Source organism: Nelusetta ayraudi, unplaced genomic scaffold (assembly GCF_046127955.1).
Source record: "Nelusetta ayraudi isolate G7.1 ecotype Tasmania unplaced genomic scaffold, CSIRO-AGI_Nayr_v1 ptg000042l, whole genome shotgun sequence".
Taxonomy (NCBI): domain Eukaryota; kingdom Metazoa; phylum Chordata; class Actinopteri; order Tetraodontiformes; family Monacanthidae; genus Nelusetta; species Nelusetta ayraudi.
This window is the reverse complement of record NW_027466092.1, coordinates 14,807,468-14,825,459: the sequence shown is the minus strand read 5'-3', so window position 1 is coordinate 14,825,459 and position 17,992 is coordinate 14,807,468. Positions and strand designations below refer to the sequence as shown.

Sequence of the window (17,992 nt, the reverse complement as noted above, 5' to 3'; positions counted from 1 at the left end):
TTGCCATATAAATCTGCCAAGAATTTACGCACTGACCATGAGTCCGAGTTACATTTTGAGAAATTGGATCACCCTCACTGGGCACGCTTGCAGAGCCGAGTTGGAGAGGTTTTTAAAGGAAGCGCAGGCAGAAAAAGAAGTGCCGCCACTGCCAAACATCACACGCCAAGCATCCAATTAGAATCCAGACATTGTAGCCATATTGTGTCTGTGTTTACAACGACAGATGGAGAAACTCGCCTCGCACTGGAACGTCCAACGGAGGGGAGATGAAAGAGGATGGTGTTTGTCTCCCTCGTGCTGTCACAGCCAGTCTTGGCTTAGTGTGAACAGAACGGCCGCTCCAATCTGCCTTCACGGCGCCGCTGCCTTCAGTTCAATCCAAACATCTCAAAGGTCAAATCCCTGCTTCTGCAAGGGCTAAAAACAAGGAAAACACCTGCAGAGGGGAAATGAGCTGAATATCTCCGGTACCTGCTCTGTCCTCAGGGGCTGTCGGAGGTCTTCGCCTCCACCGAGCTGTTTTCTTCTCAGTGTTGTAGCACCGCAGCATTTCTTCTTCTTCTAGGCAAACGTAGAAATCCAGTATTATTGTAGCCAGCACCTATGACGGTCTCAAGTATTGGTGGTAGAGATGGTAGATGGATGTTATGTAGGCCTGCCACTAGGAAACCAGGCCAGAGGGTTTGGGGTTAGTGATGTCAAACAAAGTAGAAGGGAGAAAAGGGAAGGTGAAGGGGGAATGGGTGGAGGAGGGAGTGTCTGAAACGGTAAAAAAGAAGCACGCATTACAAGAAAGATGAGCAGTTCTCAACCTGTAGAACTTAAGAGATAACTCACTATTATGGGAAAATGCCTTGATAGCATTGTTAGTGGGAGTGTCATGTGAGCCCTGTATACTCACATAGTTGAAGCTACTGTACAACGTAGTTAGCTTAACCTAGCACAGCCACAGCAGGTGTTACAAATTGCATACTTGTGTACTAAGTACTTCATATTTTTAGTGCCTGTTCGCTTGAAGCACACTGAAAAGTTTGTGGGGAAATGCCAAAAATGTCGTGTGCATTAGTGGGAATTTTCCCTCTTTAACGCTGTATTGGTGATGTAGCGATGCCAGTATAAGATGTTTGTCCCTACTCAGAGTGAGTTGTGTGGGCTGAGAATAGTTGGCTGCTTCCCTTTGCAAGCTATGACTACACCTCGCTATGCCATGATCTTAAATTAAGTGCCAAAGTGTGCACATATAAATTTTACCTGCGAATTGACTAATTTTCAACAAGTAACCACGATTAAATTTTCCACATTTCTAGCAAAATAGTTGTGAGGTGTGCGTCTGTGCTGATGCACTTTGTGTTTGGATGACGCACACTAAAAAACATCTTACCATGAAATATTATTTGAACTACGACTGTTTCCAGGTTAAATCTTGAATGCGACTTTGTATTTTATTGAATTGGTTTGAAACTCACATTGTGTATCATAAAATGGAAGTGGTGTAATGGAGTGCTTTCTAATTTAGCTAGTATTCGCTGGCTAGCCAACATACTTTTAAGTGTACTGTACATATTTTATTCAGGCATTGACTGTATATTTTACGTTTGGTTTATTTGTGATGAATCGCAGTCTTCTAATGTTTTTTTTCTTGTTGTTATAAAGTACACAGCAGTCCAAAAAATGGAGTGGCAGCTTAAAAAACATTTGTGGTAAATGCAAAAAAGCAGTTTACGATTTGGGAAAATGCTACCTGTGTCTCAATGAATGCACTACGCAGTGAGAAAAATGAACTATGCCAACAGGATTATGCAATTTGGAAGACAGCTTTAAAAAAAAAAATGTAGCAATGATCCTGACATACATATTGTATGTGGCAAATTCTTCCCACCAGCATATACAACATTTTAGCTTTGCCACAAAAGCTCATTTTAGAGAAGTGTAAGAGCTAAGCTAACTAGAGCTAAAAATATTGTACTTTTCCTCTCCCAGTAAGAATGTTGTGACCATTATTTTCCATAACTGTGTATTGGAATAGAATTTACAGTAAGGTTTTCTTTTTACTTACCTGAAATGAGCTGAAATATGGCAACAAAAGAAATCCTAGTAGGAGGATGAACTGCTGATTTTTGCGTGGAAAGTTGGATAAAGAGAGTCCTGTAGGTTGCGTACGTCATGGCAAATGACTGTGAAGAAATAAACATGAAACATCAAAAGGTTCTTGATGTAATTTAAAAGAACACTATTTATTTATTGATTTATTTATTTTCATTTGTAACTATGAGACCATCAGGTTCTTTGGTAAGCAAAAGCTGCATTTTTAAGTATATGTGCAAACTTGTGCTTGTTTCAATACACGTGCGCACACGTCGCTCTTATGATCCTACCCTGTTGCAAAAACAACAATCCCACTGTCTTCAGTTGCCGTGAAAAACGGACAAAAAAACCTTAACCCAAACGTTTTAATTTCTACATGTATTTTGTCTAGTTTTCATGTCTGTGAAGTTAAAAATAACAAAGCAGTCTTTTTTCTTTGGAGAGTCGGCATGTTCTGTACAGGTTGTGGTGACTTCTACGTGGAATGTGTTGATTCAAATTGACCATGCAGTAACACAGCGGGAGCCTTTACAGTAATGGAGCGTCGTCATGCACTTTTCAGTTCTCTGTCATGCGTGTAACCCTTAGGGTTGGGCTAGGCTAAGCTAGGCTAGGCTAGGCTTGGTTAAACTGTAACCTAGCGGTCTGATTTTCTTTTGTTACTTTTTTAGTTTTTTTTGCTTTCTGTACTGTGATGGGAACCAGTTTGACTGAGTTCACATGCACTTTTTTTGTTGTCAAATCACTGTGACGCTGCCTCTTGTCATCGGGATATAGTTTAAATAAAGCTTACTATGCTATGGTATTCACAAACGTGTGTGTTTGTGCTTATTCATAAGCATGCATACAGTGTGTGTGTGTGCGTGTGTGCGTGTGCGTGTGAGTGCGTGTGCGTGTGTGTGAGAGAGAGAGAGAGTGAGAGAGAGAGAAAAAGAGAGAGATAAAGAGAGAGAGAGAGAGAGAGAGCGCACTTTTGCAGTGACGAAGTGATAAAAGGTGACCACTAGATGGCAGCAATTCTCCGGTTCAGTCTTCCTAGTTTTTAAAGGCCTTGTCAAAGCCTCGAGGACGCAACAAAAGCATAATTCCTCCAACAACAGAGACTCGCTGTTTAAATCCTCACAACCTGCACATCTCTCCTCCAGTCTGTCGTGTGTCATTCCCATGTGAGACCTGAAGGTTTTGTGGACTCGCAACTTTTTCCCCCTACACCTCCAGTAGTTCTTTGGGTTATATTTTCCATGTGTGAGCAGCCCGCTGAATCTTTCTAAATCATCAGTAATTCCAAACAGCTTGTGCTAAGATACGACCATCTCACCATTTTATCTCAACCTAAAAGAAAATACAAAAATACAATGCATTTAAAATGGGAATGCTTTTTGTTTGATTTAAACTTAAATAAATGAGACGTAAATTATCAATTGAATAGAAAAAAGTAAAATAAGTATTTACACTTGACAGTGCTTGATAATAATGCATGTGTGTGTGAGTGTGTTGCTATCTGCAGAAGATTTTATTGCCCAAGCGACCTTTGCTCTTCCCTTTTCTACCGTTTCTCCTCTTTTCCGAGGGTGTCACTGAGAACTTTATAATCTGTCTGTGTTTGTTCACCGTCTGACAACTACCGTTAGGAAGGGGGGAAAAAATCTGGATGGGCTCTGTCTGTGGACAGCTTCCAGATATTTATACAGTATCCTGTGTCTCATGTAAAAACAAAAAAAAACCCCAGTTCTGACGACGTCATTCACATGCAGCATCAGAAGAGGATTTAACACTAAAGTTTGATCTTCTGGGATAAATGTGTGTGTGTGTGTGTGTGTGTGTGTGTGTGTGTGTGTGTGTGTGTGTGTGTGTGTGTGTGTGTGTCATAAGTCATGCAGACCTTGGCGCAGGGGAAGTGGGAAGGGTTTATGGCCGCTACGAGCGTATTAGAAGGTTGTATATTAACAGCGCAACATGGAAAAGACAGGTGAGCGAGCGAGCGCCTGGAAACAGAGCAGACTGGCGCTGTGTCTGGCAGGGTCGCCCTGACTGGGAAGGAACAGAGAAACAGTCGGGACTCAAAGAAGTGGTGAGCCGCTGTGTGAAAACGGGGCCTCCAGAGGAAGATTCCAGAGGACAGACCGGGAGACGGTCGAGCCTTGAAGAAGAACTTTGAAGAGCAAAAACGACAGCAACAAATCAAAGAGAACTTCCACAAAGCTCAACAAAAAATGGGAGCAGCGCGGCGGTGGCTGGTGGCAGGCTTGTGCGTGTTGGCAGCTCTGGCTGCGCCGTTTGGAGATGCCAGTCAGTGTATGGACGGAATCGACTTCAACGTGATCCTGCTGGATGACGAGAACTCTCCCTGGGGGCTGCAGTACGTCAAAGGGGAAGTCATGAAGGCGATAGAGGAGGACAAGCACGTTGGTGAAGAAGAAGGTACAACAAGACCACAACTCACGCCTCGCATGTATTCATCTGCAGACACTGTGTCATGACACTGCGTGGCAACATGTCATGACACAGTATGGAATTATACATCATGAAATGATGCACTATGTAGTGTAGGAACCTGAGTGAACAGTGAAATTTGTGGAGCGTATTCCTGTGAGCATATTCAAGTAGAGAATGAAAGTTACAATTCTTCTTCTTCTTCATGATAATAATAATAATAATAATAATAATAATAATAATAATAATAATAATAATAATAATATTTTGTTTATTGATATCCTCATAATTCTTTTACTCACTTAAGTTACAAGTTCCAGGTCATTGAAAGCCTCCAGTGTTGGCGGTGTTGATGACTCAGTGACTGATAACAGATAAGCCAACAGCAGCTCAGCGTGATAACGTCTTGGACCCCAAATGAAGACAACATCCTGATAGCCTACTTAATACTTTGCGCTGTTCATACTTGAGCTTTTGTCCGTGTAAAATCTGCAGTATTTTGTGGAGTGTTTAAATGGCCAGTGTGCAAGTGCTGTGAGGCATCTGATGTCAAATAAACATACGCACACACGTTGGGCCACTCGCACACACAGCTGGATGCACCTGTTGACCTTTTTTGTTGTTTAGCTTGGTCCTGTGCTGAACATGGAGCAGATTGTTTGATGTGACTGTTTGACTGTTTGATGGGTTTATTCAACATGCAGCTTTTAAGGCTGCGTTCTGGTTGGGCTGTGATAATTCCAGGCTTTGAAAAGACATCAATTTGCACCTTAAAAGCAATGACATTCCCATCTTTCCCTGAACAAGGCGTGGCTTTAAACCTCACGGCTAACTTCCGCGGGATCAACACCAGTGCCTACGAACACACAAACTGCAGGAGCAGCATATGTGGCGGAATTGAGGAGTTAAAGTCTCTCATGGTGAGTCATGTTTGCTCAAAGCCCGTGGCTGTAACCTTTTGTTTTGTTTTGTCGTTTAACAAAGGCCATTACACTTGCTGATCATATTTCGTATGCTCCAGTAAGTCACCGCAGATCCCGGATACACTAATTATTAGTGAAATTGTTCTTTCTTTCCTCTCACAGTGAAGACGGGTTAAGACACGAGCTGAGACTTTTGCCTCTGGGTCGTTACTGTTTGCACACACTCACGATGTTCGACCGAGGATCCATGAGATTCAGATGCTATATCAAAACACACAGACCTACAAAGTGTTACATCATGAGACCGAAGTTCCAGACCACACTGATGGTGCTCGCATTAAGAGGTCGTCTGACCGCCGCCCCGCAGGTGGAGCAACACCTTGAAATAAGTTCTGCACTGTTCTTTCAGAGGTCGGGAGAACTCGGCTGCTCCGTGCTCGGCCCAACGTGCACACATGCCACTTTCCAGCTGGTTGAGTAAGTGAGTCTTCTCCATTGTCAAACCTTTTCACTCGACACACACATGAATTGACACAAATTTGTATGAGAGTTCGACTAAATGGTCTAATAATCCCACTTCAGTTAAATCAAGAGATCACATCCTATACAGAAATCACGAGACGCTGTCCCTGTATTTTGCCGGACTCTTCCAGTTTGGAGCTGGGCCTGAAGCTCAGCACACCCATCCTCTCTGCGGGGAGCTTCGGCCTTACCTGCGACAACACGCGCAACCTGCAGCGACTCCTGCCGCCGGCGCGCAAGGTCTCTGACTTCTTCATCAACTTCTGGGAGCACAGCAGCAGCATCAAGCCTCCCTGGGAGACGATCTACGTCTACAAGAAGCAGAGCAACACCGATGAATGCTTATGGTCAGTCGCTAAAATCACGTCTAGCATTTTGACCTTACATTGTTTGTTTATTTGATTAGGACAATAGAAATTCATCAATGTATCCGGTAAAATAATCTACATAGGTATGCTGGAGTTTGCACAGTTGCTAGGTTTTAAAGCAGGTATCACCAAAACACATATAGACAATAGACAATAACAAATTGATAAAACATGTAGAAATCTTACTCAAAGGAATACGTTCACATAACATACGAGTCACATAAAGGTTCAAAATCCACACACAAAAAATATTCACTTAAAATTTTATTTACATAGAATATTTCTTCATGTGAACTTGCATATTTCAGTTCATTCACAATTAGTTTATTCCTTGATTATTATCACTATTTTTCCTTCTTCTTCTTTAAGGTGTGAAATGCTGCTTTTGTTCATGATTTGTGTCATTCCAAAGTGTTTCACATGGTCTAGATTAACATCCGCTGTGCCGAACCATTTTATACAGCTTGTGTCGGTGAGTCTCATGACCTCATAAATCTTTGTTTATAATCTTACGCCTTATCTTGTCTCCCGCAGGTACATGAATGTCTTTGACAGTGGCGAGTTTCCGCTACAAATTCAATTGCTGCGTAGTTCAGGAGAGCTGAAGCAAGTCCTGCTGTACCCTCAGAACAGGACAAGCAACAGTAAGACAAGTGTCTGTGTTACAATTTTATCTGGGTGTAATAATATGTAACAGACCAATAAAGCAGTCATAACAGATCAATAAAGCAGTAATTTAGGTCAGAAGCTTTTTTTTTTTTTTTTTTTTCACTGCAGCCTCAGATTCTAAATAGGATGTTAACGTTTTCTGGTCATGAATTAATCAAGTCAAGTTACTTTAGTTTCGTAAGTTTAGTAACTTTAGTAAGTTAGTTAGTTTTTTTATTGTACAAAGCGATTAGAATTCATCACACCGAAATGCTTTACAGGGCAACACAAATGAAATGGCAATTTGAGCAAAAACAAACATTTCTTTAAAAACAAATGAATAAAAACACTCAAAAGCAGAGGGGAGCCAGGACCACCGCAAGCCACCCGTTAGCAGGAGTCAATGATTTCAGGGCAGCTACAGAGGTTACACAGTCATGTTGCCCTACTTTTTTCCTACTTTCTAATGAAGCTGTGGGATATTGTTCAATTGCAACAATAGCTGATGATAATGCAGATAAACTGTGAATGAATGAATGAATGGATGAATGAACAAACCACTAGATGCTACTAAATCTTGCACAATGGGCCTGGACCTCTGCTTTGATTGGTTACAGTTAATGTGCAAGGCTGCTGAGTGCCATTCGTATTTCCAACCTTCTGATGGCTGATGAAGGTCAGGTTATATTGAATTAACTCTCACCAGTGATGGTTCACCGTGTCCAAACCATTCTTTGCAATGTTACTCAACAAAGCAGCACGTGCATGTTGTTTTCCATGCAGCCTGACCTTCCTGTTTGAGGCGTTCACATTCACTTCGGGCCACAGAAGAGGACATTTGACATTTGCCATTAACCTCGGCTTCAAGTTTGAAGCAGCAATTTGAATGAAAATGAGCTTTTAAGGGCTTGAATCCCCCCAAGGTCGACTGCACTGAATTTGCCCAGGGCTGCTGGTTTATGGTGTAACACGTTTCTCTGTGTGCAGTTTTCATCATCTGTGGCTCGGTCATGGATGTGCTTGAGTTTAAAAACGACACAGGAGAAGCTGATGAAAGTGACATTGTATTTATCCTCCTGGATCTTTACAAGTGAGTCGTACTTTTCACCTCAGTTTCAATCTCTAATCACTTTTCTTTCTCAGTTCTCCTTTTTCAGTCAAGCGCTTCTTTTCTTGACAGATTTGCGATCAAATACAGTAATTAGCTTTGTAAGTCGCTGATGAGGAATTGATTGAGTGATTTTAGGTTGTTTGTAAGTCCATGCGCAAATCTTCTTCACTCTCCCCTCTACAGCGATGAATACTACATCAATAAAACCTCCGTGCCCTACATGAAGAATGTGCTGGTACTCACAATGCCAGACACCAGAAACTACAAAATCACGGCTCTTAAATCCAACAGCACAGTAAGGATTCTCAGTTATTCCCTAGCAACTGTTCTGTCACCCTGCTCCCATTCCTGCAACTCCAAAAGTGGAAAATGTACCATTATTGTAGGTATTAAATTGGTTGCAGTACGCTTTCATACCACTAGATGCAACAGGATGTAACACATTTGACCCCTTGAAACTCACACGAGTATTCTTGTGTTGCGTGTATATTAAAAACAATGATTAGTCTGAGCCTTCAAAATTCAATATGGAAATTCACATCTTTATTTGAATCAATGTTTTTCATGGAGTTGGAAAGTAATTGCTTGAAGTAAAAAAAAAAAAAGAGGAGAATCTAGGCGTGTCCCTGTTTGACGAAAGAGATTAAATGAACTGCTCTGGCCAAAGGGTGAGAAATATCTTATCTGTGGTTCAGTAATTAAAACTTAGAATCTTATCTAAAAGGAAGGGAAAGCAGCACAGGGGCTGATGTTCAGCTGGTTTCGGCCTGACAAGGCCGCGCTCTAATTTATTTTTTCTCCTCTGACCTCTTGTCAGCATCAAATTGTCTGGAATGTAATTTGTCGTAAAACACTTTTGTCGATGATTAGCATAAATGTGGCTTTTTCTGTTGCTGCTCCCGCCCCCTGTAGCTCAATCCTCATGCTGCACAAGTAGATATAAATAGGTCATAAACTGACTCTTACTGTTATTTTCTTCACTTATACGACAACAAAATTAACAACAATCCTGTCAAAGGTGCAATTATCATACAACATAGTATCATTATTGTAACTCTTTCCACGTGACGTGACCCATGTGTCTCCCATGTGCTGTTTATCACGCTTCTCAGAACAACGATCAGTAACCGACGTTAAACTGTCTCTCGTCGTCTCTCTTCGCAGATGAACGACTTCGTAGCTGCATACCACGACGCCGTGCTGCTGATCGGCCAGGTGATGAGGAACATTGCCCGACAGAATCAGTCGCAGATGCAGGAGATGGAGTACGTCAATGCGAATTACTTCAGAAACGTCTCCTTCAATGGTAGGGAAATGGACAAAGTTGTTCTTGTCAGTGCATATGCTGCACTCGGCGGTGTATCCCAGCTACCGTAAAGCAATTGTACCATTATTTACTCAACCACCGGGTGATACAAGTTGATACTGAGGTTGTCATATTCAGGCCAGCCAGTCTCCAAGCTTCTTAGCCTAAATCTAGTCTTTAGGAGACCCGAGGGACCCAGAACTCAGTGCCCAGAGCTGCCGTGTGTCACTGCAGTGTGTGAGGACTTGCAGACTGAAGCTGTCACTTGTGCTTGTCACTGCTGACAAGATGGAATAATGAGGTGGCGCTGCCTGCTGGCTGCAGCTGCAAATTCCATAATTATTGGTCTAATAGAGGATCTCTCTCTCTCTCTCTCTCTCTCTCTCTCTCTCTCTCACACCCTCTTTCCCTCTCTCTCTCTCTCTCTCTCGTTTATATAAGAAGTTATGTGTATTGTACATTTTTGTTTCACTCATTTTTGCAATTCTCAGGAAGTGCAGGACCCTACAAACTGGACAGTCATGGTGACAGAGATACGACATTCTCAATCATTTACACAACGCTTGATAATGAGGTATTTTCCTCCTCTGTCTCTCCACTTCTGTAAAAAATCTCACTACTGCCCAAAATAACGGCTTTAGTACTTACCAAAATATTCTTATTTTTCTCTGATGGTTTACACACCAGTATTTCTCGTTAGCCAAAATTATATTTCAAGTGAAGAAATGTGATAATGTATTATTGTTATCATCAAGGAATTTTGTTATTCACTGTTTTACAGAAATGAATATCAAACAACATTATTTGCAAGATTAAGAAATTGGGAAATGATCAAATAATAACAAAAATTGAGAGTGGTTTACTGAGCATTTATGTTTTCTCATTTTTTTAACATTGTTAAAAACACAATGTAAATTAAAAAAAAGAAAAAAAAAGAAATATATATATATATATATATATATATATATATATATATATATATATATATATATATATACATATATATATGTATATATATATATACATATTTATTTATTTTTTCAAATCAAGGTTTGACTAAGTATGTGATAAAATGTTTCACTGTCAAATTGAGATTCATTTAATGTGTATTTCCTTCTCTCATGAAATCCTCAGTACAAAATATTGTTCAAGTTTAACACAGAGAACAACACCACCATTGTGTTTGATAACAACCCTGTTTTTATCTGGGACGGAAGACTTCCCAACAGCAACCCAGACCAAGGTAAGACACACACACACACACACACACACACACACACACACACACACACACACACACACTCACACTCACACATTCACAGAATGAGTGAGAGGGAAAGAGAGAGAAAGAGTGAGTGAGAGAGAGAGAGAGTACAGACAACTATAGAATGGCACAATATCAATATATGTTTCCCTGTTTATTGCAGTCAGTGAGATGTGTCAGGCAGAGGCGAGGTGATGATGAGTTACTGATAGATTGTAAGAAACTAGCATTGGTGCAGCAAAAAAAATGACAGATGGGTATCAACCCCCAAATGCTCACACTAACTCTAACCCTAACCCCAAACCTAACCCTAAAATTAAATTTAACCCTAATCCTAACTTCAACCCCAACTCAAACCCTAACCCCAAACTTAACCCCAAGTATTGTCAAAAATCCCGTCTCCAATTCTTTAACTCTAATAAAAGTCAATGAGACTGAACAACTTCTACTTCTAGTGGACTATATGCTTGATCTGTACTTTGACTCAAGTAATCAGGTTGTGTACTTTGTCCACCACTGGATAAGACTAATGATATTTATGATATTTATTAAAATGGTCTGAGTCATGTTAAGATTAGTGATGAGTGTTCTTTGTTCTCACACTTTCAGACGTTCGATTCCACAACATCATTGTTATTGTGTTGGGTGTGACGGTCGTTGTGGTGGCTACCATTGCATTAATTTTCTACAGGTGAGCAATCAAACAGGTAAATGATATACCGACCGTTTGGCCACGGATTTGCTTATCAAGGACATCAGTCTGCTGCTGGCGGTAGGTTTTAGTGTGCAAAAACAAGTGGGCCTCATTTAAAGCTGTTGGAATATCCGGGGGGTAGAACACAATTCTAGTCGGCCCCTGACACGGCAACCCTCCGCAGGCAGTGTCCACCCCCACACCCACATCTGCTTGTTCCTGTAGCACTGCCATCATAAAGATACAAAGTCACAAATCTGACCATGAGTACCCGCCAGATCACAGGCGACTGTTGCGTTATGCACACAGTAAATCAAGGAGGGTAAACAATCACCCAGTGTCTCAGTAGTGAGATGGCCTCCATTCTTGTCATCCACAGCACTGTCATATACGGCTCATTTTACTCAATTTTATTAGACTTCCCATAAAGTACTAAAACTGTGTTTGTACTTTATGGGAGGCTATAATGAAACAGTATGCAGGAAGTAATGTTGTTATATCATCACTAGCCACTACCCACCACTATCTATATATTATATCAGCACTGCCTGCAGTGTGATATTGCTTTTGTTCAGTTCTGCAAAGTTCAGGTGTCCAAAATTACGCAATTTCCACTAAATGATGCTCAGATCTCAAATTGAGATTCTCACAGATTGAAAATACGATGTCTTATTGTTAGATCAGCCTTTCTGTCAAAACAGAAGAAATCAGACTTTTGATCTAATTTGAAGAATTTCAAGCCTTGTGAATTATGTCCTGTTGTCCAGAGTCAAGTGTGTGTGTGTGTCCTCTGACCATGACCCATCACTACACTGGCTTGTTAATTCCACACTCGCATTTTGTACAGACAGAACAGAAGAGACCGTCACCGCAGGAAGCGCTGGTCACAAATCGCCTCGGACCTCGTCATTCTGCTGGAGAACAACGAAATGAATGTCATCTCTCTGAAGGTAAATAAGCAGATTAGAATTTCAGAATTTCAGTTTATTAACAAGAGTGCTGTGATGCTTGTCCCACCGTCACTACCCCATGGGTCCACCGATTTCTAACTTCAATTTAAGAAAATTTGCCATCATCTTTTTTCAAAAAAGAAAAAGATTCACCACTCAGTCCAACCACCATAAAACAAGACAATTCAAACTCCTCTCCGCTAAAAGAAAATCTTAAATGACACAGTTTTCCTCTCCAGATCGAAGATGAAAGGAAGAATTCCAATTTCAAGATTCAACGTGCAATCTATGACAAGAAGGTAGCCGAACACAACACGCAACATTTCACTGCGCTCGCCGAGTTGAGAGTGATTGTGCTGATGCGACGCTACACAGATTGTGATCCTGAAGGAGCTGAAACACTCAGAAGGAGACTTCAACAAGACTCAGAGGATCGAGCTGAACGCGGTAAGGCACTGACCGACACTCACAAATGCATCATATGGCGACTTCAAGGTGGTGGAGCTCTTCTTTTCTCCTCAGCTCAAACAAATCGACTATTCCAACCTGACCAAGTTCTACGGCACGGTGAAGCTGGACCAGGGGGTGTTTGGGGTGTTTGAGTACGGAGAGAGGGGCTCACTCAGGGTAACGCAAGCCGGCGTCAAACAAACAACTGCATTTGTATTTCAGCACGAAGTTTTAGCGGCGAAAATAAACTCAGCCACGTTCCATTTCTCCCCTCTCACAGTTTGTGCTGAATGACAAAATCTCCTACCCAGATGAAACCTTCATGGACTGGGAGTTCAAAATCTCAGTCATGTATGACATCGCTATGGTGAGGCCAACGCTGACTGAGAGCTGCAGTCGTTCTCTTTACAGTGACACCACCACACGTGCAAAATGATACTGTGGCATGAAAAGGTTGTTTTTTTGAAGCGCTTGTCAGCAGTGAGCACGTCAGCCACCGGGCGATGGTCCCAACTGATTACCAGCACGAAAGCTGAGCGACATGGTGGTGCAGACGAGTACCAACCACTGCGCAATTTCACCCTTTTTGGAAAGCAAAAATGATTGATTTTGATTGGTTTAAAGGACACTGAGTTTTCTCACGCTCTCAGCATTTGATAAAAAAGAAAATAAGTTTGATCTGTGGCGAGTTGAGAAGGACCTCATGCAACCAAACAGCAACAATCCCAGTACATCCCTTTAACACTACACACTATTACAGCAGTTCATGGTCAGCATTAGTTAAAGCAGGCTGCTCAACTCAGATTAAGCATTTTTTTTCAAATAGCATTCATCCACAGTATGTTGAAAATAAAGAAATGGCTGCTACAGTGCAGAATAAAATAGACAAGGCTACTTTGTTAGTTATAATACGTTGATGATTGTGTTAGCCCTACAGTAGCACGACAGGTATATCATAAATGGCAGCATGACTGTCTGTGAAAAACTCAAAGTATTTTTTTTGAACTGATGTGAAGTTGAATGACAGATGAGTCAACAGATTTGTGTCTTGCCATTAGACTTCAATAGATATCTCCCATGGCGTCTCTCTCCTGCCCTCACGCTGTATAAATCCTGCCTGCAGGGCATGTCGTACCTCCACTCCAGCGACATCCAGGTGCACGGTCGCCTCAAGTCCACCAACTGTGTCGTGGACAATCGCATGGTGGTGAAGATCACCGACTTTGGTTGCAACTCTTTCCTCAGTCCCGGCAGAGGTCAGATAATGGTCCCGCTTCCATGTTAGAAAGAAAAATACCAACCAGTCAGTAATCATTTTTCTCTCACGGGCTCCTCTTCTACTGACTCTTAGGCCTGTGGACGGCTCCAGAGCACCTGAAGACTCCGGGTACCTCTCAGAAAGGAGACGTCTACAGCTTTGCCATCATAGCGCATGAAATCGCTCTGAGGAAAAGCACGTTTTACTCCGCAAGCTGCACAGACCGAGCAGGTGGGAGACACAAGACAACAGCCTGTAACACCGATACAGAGACTGGAAAAAACATGAAGGAGTCTCATGGTTTAGGGACTCTGATGGATCAGACTTACAAGATAAATGATTTCCTCTGACATTATACATTATGAATATACTTTAAAATATCAATACAAAATAAAACGTTCATCCTCTTGAATTAAAGAAGGGTTTCTATGTTAAAGAAAGACCAAGTCATTGGCCAGTTGTGAGAAACATGACGCATGCAACCTGCACGTGGACTAAGTTGATTCGTGTTTTCTGACAGAAAAGCTCTCCAGGGTCATGACCTCTTACTTCAGGCCTGATCTTAACCTTGACACAGAATCAGAGAAGGAACTAGAGGTGAGTCAAAACAGTCGGTTTGGCAGCTTCTTCTGCAGTCGCACGTTTTGTCTGACACATTCTCCGTCTCCAAGGTGTACACGTTGATACAAAGTTGCTGGGAAGAGGACCCCGAGAAAAGACCAGACTTTAAGAAGGCAGAGAACTGCCTGGGGAAAATCATCGGGTAAACACCTGTCTTCACTTCCAGCGCACTCCCGTTGCCGTCAGTAGATTTAGTCTACGAGTCTCGACTCCGGCCTTGTTTCATCTTTATCATCTCTTCAACCATCAGCAAAATTCATAACCAGGACAATGAAAGCTACATGGACAACATGATCCGACGGCTGCAGATGTACTCCAGGAACCTGGAGCACCTGGTGGAGGAGAGAACGGCCCTGTACAAAGCTGAGCGGGACAGAGCCGACTGTCTCAACTTCATGCTCCTGCCTCGGTCTGTTTGAAGTCAATTCTCTTCATTTCAATAGGTCCTCCTCCGCAAAGTGATAAGAACATGGGTGTGAGTGCAGTGTGAAAGTTCTTCAAACTGAACTGAGAGGTTTGACTGCTTTGACTGCTGTGCTGTAATGCAGATGTTGTCAGCGGTGCATCACGCATGCTCTGCTTGGATCTTTCTCTGTTTAGCCCAGTGGTGAAGAGCCTGAAGGAGACCGGTATGGTGGAGCCGGAGCTGTATGACGAGGTGACGGTCTATTTCAGCGACATAGTGGGATTCACCACCCTGTGCCAGTACAGCACGCCCATGGAGGTGGTGGACATGCTCAATGACATCTACAAGGGCTTCGACGGCATCGTGGACCACCACGACGTCTACAAGGTGACGTCCCGTGTGGTTGAACAGCCAGGTGGCAGCAAAGATGTCACCAAACCATGACTTTATCCATCCCCCCTCAGGTGGAGACCATCGGCGACGCCTACATGGTTGCCTCCGGGCTCCCTAATCGCAACGGAAATAGACATGCTGTGGACATCTGCCGCATGGCCTTGAACATCCTGGCCTTCATGGGCAACTTCCACCTCCGGCATCTGCCTGGGATCCCTGTGTGGATTCGCATCGGTGTGCATTCAGGTAAACACAGCTTGTCTTGGGCTTGTCTTGTACCCGTAAGAAGCCAGGCTGCAATGGCCACGCGTTGGCAATGAAGTTGGCTTCTTTACGACTGTGCTTATACTATAAGGCCACATCTGTTCTGTACTAGAGTCTTCGTCATCCACGCTAAGGTGATTACTTGTACTGTTACTTTCCACTTTTCTTACTTGCAACAATTGTAAACATTTTTGATGGACAATTACCAGAAACAGTATCACCACCAGGGCGCTAAGTGGCTCTGCTACTGACGACAAGCAGGTTTGGTGAAGCGAGCTCGTTATTGGGTGATCAAACTGTAGAGTGGAGTACTTGTACTTTCACTCAAGTCTGGGTCTCTGGTACTTCATTCATGTATGTAAAACAAAAACTAGCAAACACGGGCTTGCTAACATGCTTTTGCTTGTGTGTCCAGGTTCCTGTGCAGCAGGCGTTGTGGGTATAAAGATGCCCAGGTACTGTTTATTTGGAGACACGGTCAACACAGCGTCACGGATGGAGTCAACGGGACACCGTGAGTAGAGAAAAACATCCACATCAGGAGCCGTAAGGAGTACAAAACTGATTCACACTGACTGCCAGCTGGCTTCTGTCTAGTTATGCCGCAGTGGCGCTGCTCGTTACAAGCAGTTAAAGAAGCAGCAGAGCGCAGACTCACGGACGGTGTTTGTAATAATGCCTTTTGTTTCTTTGATCCTGTAACATCCTGCAGCTCTGCGGATCCACGTCAGTCAGCCCACCGTGGACATCCTGAAGAGGACCAACATCCAGTTTGAGTACGAGATCAGAGGAGAGACCTACCTGAAGGTATTGACAAGCACGGTTTAACGGTCCAGGGTGTAAAATTTGGCTTGATTTATGCAGGTGTGTCTTTTCATTTTTGAAGGGCAAAGGCACAGAGCTGACCTACTGGTTGACTGGTGAGACGGGGCAAGATTACGACCTCCCGGCTCCACCCACAACGTAAGCACTAACTTCATCTGCTCTTGTGTGCGCTGCTTAAATATTGTGGCCACACGACGTGGTGCAAAGGTCAACAGCGGCGTTATTGCAGACGATAGTGCTGTTTGCGCATGTAATAGAGATCACTGAAAGCGCACATCATCGCCGGATCACAAACACTGTACTTGCGTCATGTTTCAATACTCACACAAACTGTCATAAAAAGAAGAAAAAGAAGCACGCAAACCGAGTAAAAAACAAACAAACACATGGACAATTAATTTTCCTTACCTATGTTTAAAAAAAAAAAAAAATCCAACTGCATTTCTATCCAGTTAAAGCTCCCAAGGTACTGTATAGGAAAAACAATTAGCTTTTTTAGTTTGCTCCACTTTTCTAAAACTCTGGAAAACAACTGGAAATCAACCCTTTGTGAGGTCACAATGACACTGATACCTCTCCCAGGTCAGTGGCAACACCGCCAGCCAGGTGCTGGTTCCACCACTTTTAAACACCTGTTTTTTTTTTTTATCATCATCCATCCATCCATCATCTATTCCTACCTGCACTCAGGGTCCTGCGGGGGTTCCAGCTGTTAAGGGATGAAGGCAGGATTACATCCTGAACAAGTTGCCAGTTCATCACAGGGCCACATAGAAAGACATTCAACACACACACACACAATGCTACCAATTTTCCATACTCTTGGAGTGTGGGAGGACGCTGCAGAACCCACGCAGACAAAAGGAGAACATGCAAACTACACACAGAAGGGCCCCGCAACCTCCTTGCTGTGACACATCCTAAAACGCCGACAGCGACTGACAACGACTGTGTTTGCTGTCCTTTGGGACTTGAACGCTGACTTCCAGGACACCGTCTAACCCTTGTTTGTGCCGTCTCAGGGAGAACTTCCAGCGGCTCCAGCAGGATCTCGCCAAAATGATCCTGGCATGTCTGGAGCGTCGCTCCCAGGGCTCCGTCCGCAGGAGGAGGACACTGTCCAATCAGAGCGAAGAGAACGAAAAGGAAGGAGAGTCAGGGGTGGAGTCCGACAGCAGCCAGCCGGAGTACCTGCACCTGGCCACCGTGGACAACACCCTCAGCACCTTCCTGTAGCCAAAGACTCGCACCGCTGACACCACGTAGGCACCAACTGGTTCCTGCACTGTGAACCTTTGTTTTAGGATGTAACACTTTTAACATTTGCACAATCAGCACGCATTTGAAAGAACACTTCTTTGTGTAAATGAACATGCAGCGAATTGGAAGCATGTCAGGACCTTGTAGTTACTTTTTTTTTTTTTTTTTTTAGATGTTGTGGTCATCAACTTTCAGTCCAAGCCTGTGA

At 42.9% G+C, this 17,992-nt stretch overlaps 1 protein-coding gene across 1 annotated transcript; it reads left to right on the top strand.

Moving 5' to 3' along the window:
* Window positions 1-4,058: 4,058 nt before the first annotated feature.
* gucy2cb (guanylate cyclase 2Cb) lies at window positions 4,059-17,941 on the top strand. The gene is made up of 28 exons (XM_076034773.1): window positions 4,059-4,509; window positions 5,329-5,441; window positions 5,854-5,921; window positions 6,098-6,313; window positions 6,869-6,978; window positions 7,970-8,072; window positions 8,277-8,388; window positions 9,258-9,399; window positions 9,891-9,973; window positions 10,534-10,642; window positions 11,273-11,354; window positions 12,205-12,307; window positions 12,547-12,606; window positions 12,683-12,754; window positions 12,830-12,934; window positions 13,038-13,124; window positions 13,881-14,013; window positions 14,109-14,246; window positions 14,536-14,612; window positions 14,687-14,778; window positions 14,887-15,045; window positions 15,237-15,429; window positions 15,507-15,681; window positions 16,115-16,213; window positions 16,412-16,506; window positions 16,586-16,662; window positions 17,547-17,763; window positions 17,794-17,941. Exons 1-27 carry the CDS (start codon window positions 4,302-4,304, stop codon window positions 17,758-17,760), a joined length of 3,225 nt encoding a protein of 1,074 aa, XP_075890888.1. The 5' UTR covers window positions 4,059-4,301; the 3' UTR covers window positions 17,761-17,763; window positions 17,794-17,941.
* Window positions 17,942-17,992: the final 51 nt, after the last annotated feature.